This window comes from Cyprinodon variegatus, unplaced genomic scaffold, assembly GCF_000732505.1.
Source record: "Cyprinodon variegatus isolate N-32 unplaced genomic scaffold, C_variegatus-1.0 Scaffold440, whole genome shotgun sequence".
Classification (NCBI taxonomy): Eukaryota; Metazoa; Chordata; class Actinopteri; order Cyprinodontiformes; family Cyprinodontidae; genus Cyprinodon; species Cyprinodon variegatus.
In genome coordinates, this window is record NW_015150893.1 from 389,936 (window position 1) to 391,890 (window position 1,955).

The window sequence follows — 1,955 nt, forward strand, 5'->3', positions numbered from 1 at the left end:
GCCCTTAGCATCAGATGCTGAACACGGAGCCCTTAGCATCAGATGCTGAACACGGAGCCCTTAGCATCAGATGCTGAACACGGAGCCCTTAGCATCAGATGCAGAACACGGAGCCCTTAGCAACAGATGCTGAACACTAGGCTGCCCCTCCCCATAAAAAAAAATATGAAACTCAAACTTTCCCACTTGAGTTTTGGATAGAGCAGAAAGACAGAAGAAAACATTTATTTTGATCTTAAATGCAAAAATTGTAATTTTTTTTTTTACAATTTTGGTATAATTCCTGCTCTAAGTGTGTCCCTCTGTCAGCTAAAGGCATGTTTTAGAGTCTATAACCTCAGACTTAGACAGATTTATTTTGTCATTTTGTATACAGAAGTGTAAACAAAAAGACATTTTGTTAACAGCTCTAGACAATTAAATTTTTTAAAGTGCAGCCTTGAAAACGGTAAAAAATGCATAAAAACAGTAATATAAACATATGAATGTATATTTAAAGTTCTAACATTTCAGACGTTCTGGTCAGCAGTGGTCTGGTTACTGGGAACACTGGGTGACTCCTAAAGAGCACAGCTGCACAAACATTTAGTCAGAAATTTTGGGATCAAATGTTTTTTAGATCGGCTGCTGGATGTCACCAAGCATTTGAATCCTTGTGTGCACAAGGCTGCCGTGCTGATTTTATTCTGAAAATCATTATCGGACTGACGGACAGAGAACTGGACGGATCTGATCTACTGATGGATAGAAAGTCATCCTCTGGATTTGTTCCTGTGTTTTTCTTTCAGGGGTTACACAGGGAAGAAACTGCAGGACAACGTTCAGTGTGAGATCTTCCAGACCATTTATGAAGAGGCCATGGAGTCCTACCCCGAGGAGATTGTCCACCAGCTACCAAGCAATACCCCCGAGGACCTGGAGAAAAACCTTGAGCAGCTAATTCAGTGGACTGAGCAGTGGATGAAGGACCATAACTAAACTTTCATGATTTAATAGGAATTTATACTAAAAGATGTATTTTTATAGATCTTTCAAAAAAGAATATTGATGTTTACTCGAGTCCTGTTAGAAACCCATTTAAAGCTACTTGTTTTATTTGCTCTGGTTCCACTTTGATCCGGTTTACAGACGCTGCAGGAACTGAAATCTCTTCCTTCTTTCAGAATCATCTGTTCCTCTGTGTTCTGTGAAGAAATCATGACTCAGTTTCTTGTATTTCTTTATACTAAATCGTGGCTTCCTGGATTTTCTGAAATGTTATCATTCAATTATTGCTCTGCAGCACTTTGGTGCAACTCTTCTTATTAATTCTGCATCAACTTAAAACTTTAAATTCTTCTCTGTCGGTGGGACTAAAAAGTTCTTAATGCCAAAATATCGTGTTTTTTTTTTTTTTTTTCTTTTTTACTTTCCTGAAATGTAGAAGTTAACAGACACACAATTGTGCAAAAAACTTATTTGACAAGCCTTTTCTTTTTTTTAAAGTATCTCTCTGATAATATGACCTCTAGAATGGCAAAAAGTGAACTTCAAATGATCTTGAAATAAATGAATAAAATAGAAAATCCCTTTATTGTCCCACAATTGTGGGAAATTGTGGCGTTCCAGCAGCATTACAGCAAAAGTGCTCACACAAATGTAAACCTTAGAAGTGTATATATAAAAAAAAAAAAAATACTATACTTTAGTGTTTTTGGCAAAAATAAAAACTGTTTATCTGAAAAATATTTTTTTTTAATGGTAAAGCTTTACAATACAGCTCCTCTAACAGGTAATACATTTCTAGATATGTTATTAATCTGTAAACACTTCATTGATAAGTTTTAATTATTCATTAGTGAACGGTGAACAGAGGACAACTGTCACCAAATCATGAATCTAACGTTTGCCTATTTTATCTGCTGTTGCTTATAATCAGAGATGGGAAGTAACAAAGTACAGATACTTTGTTACTG

General features: G+C 35.8%; 1 protein-coding gene across 1 annotated transcript in view; it reads left to right on the forward strand.

Annotated features, from left to right (window-relative positions):
- The window catches only part of ak6 (adenylate kinase 6), a 6,798-nt gene extending 5,409 nt beyond the window's left edge, over positions 1 to 1,389 (forward strand). The window contains exon 5 of the mRNA XM_015388888.1: positions 789 to 1,389. Within this exon, the coding sequence (XP_015244374.1) occupies positions 789 to 978 (190 nt within the window). The 3' untranslated portion in view covers positions 979 to 1,389. The remainder of the gene's footprint in view (positions 1 to 788) is intronic.
- Positions 1,390 to 1,955: the final 566 nt, after the last annotated feature.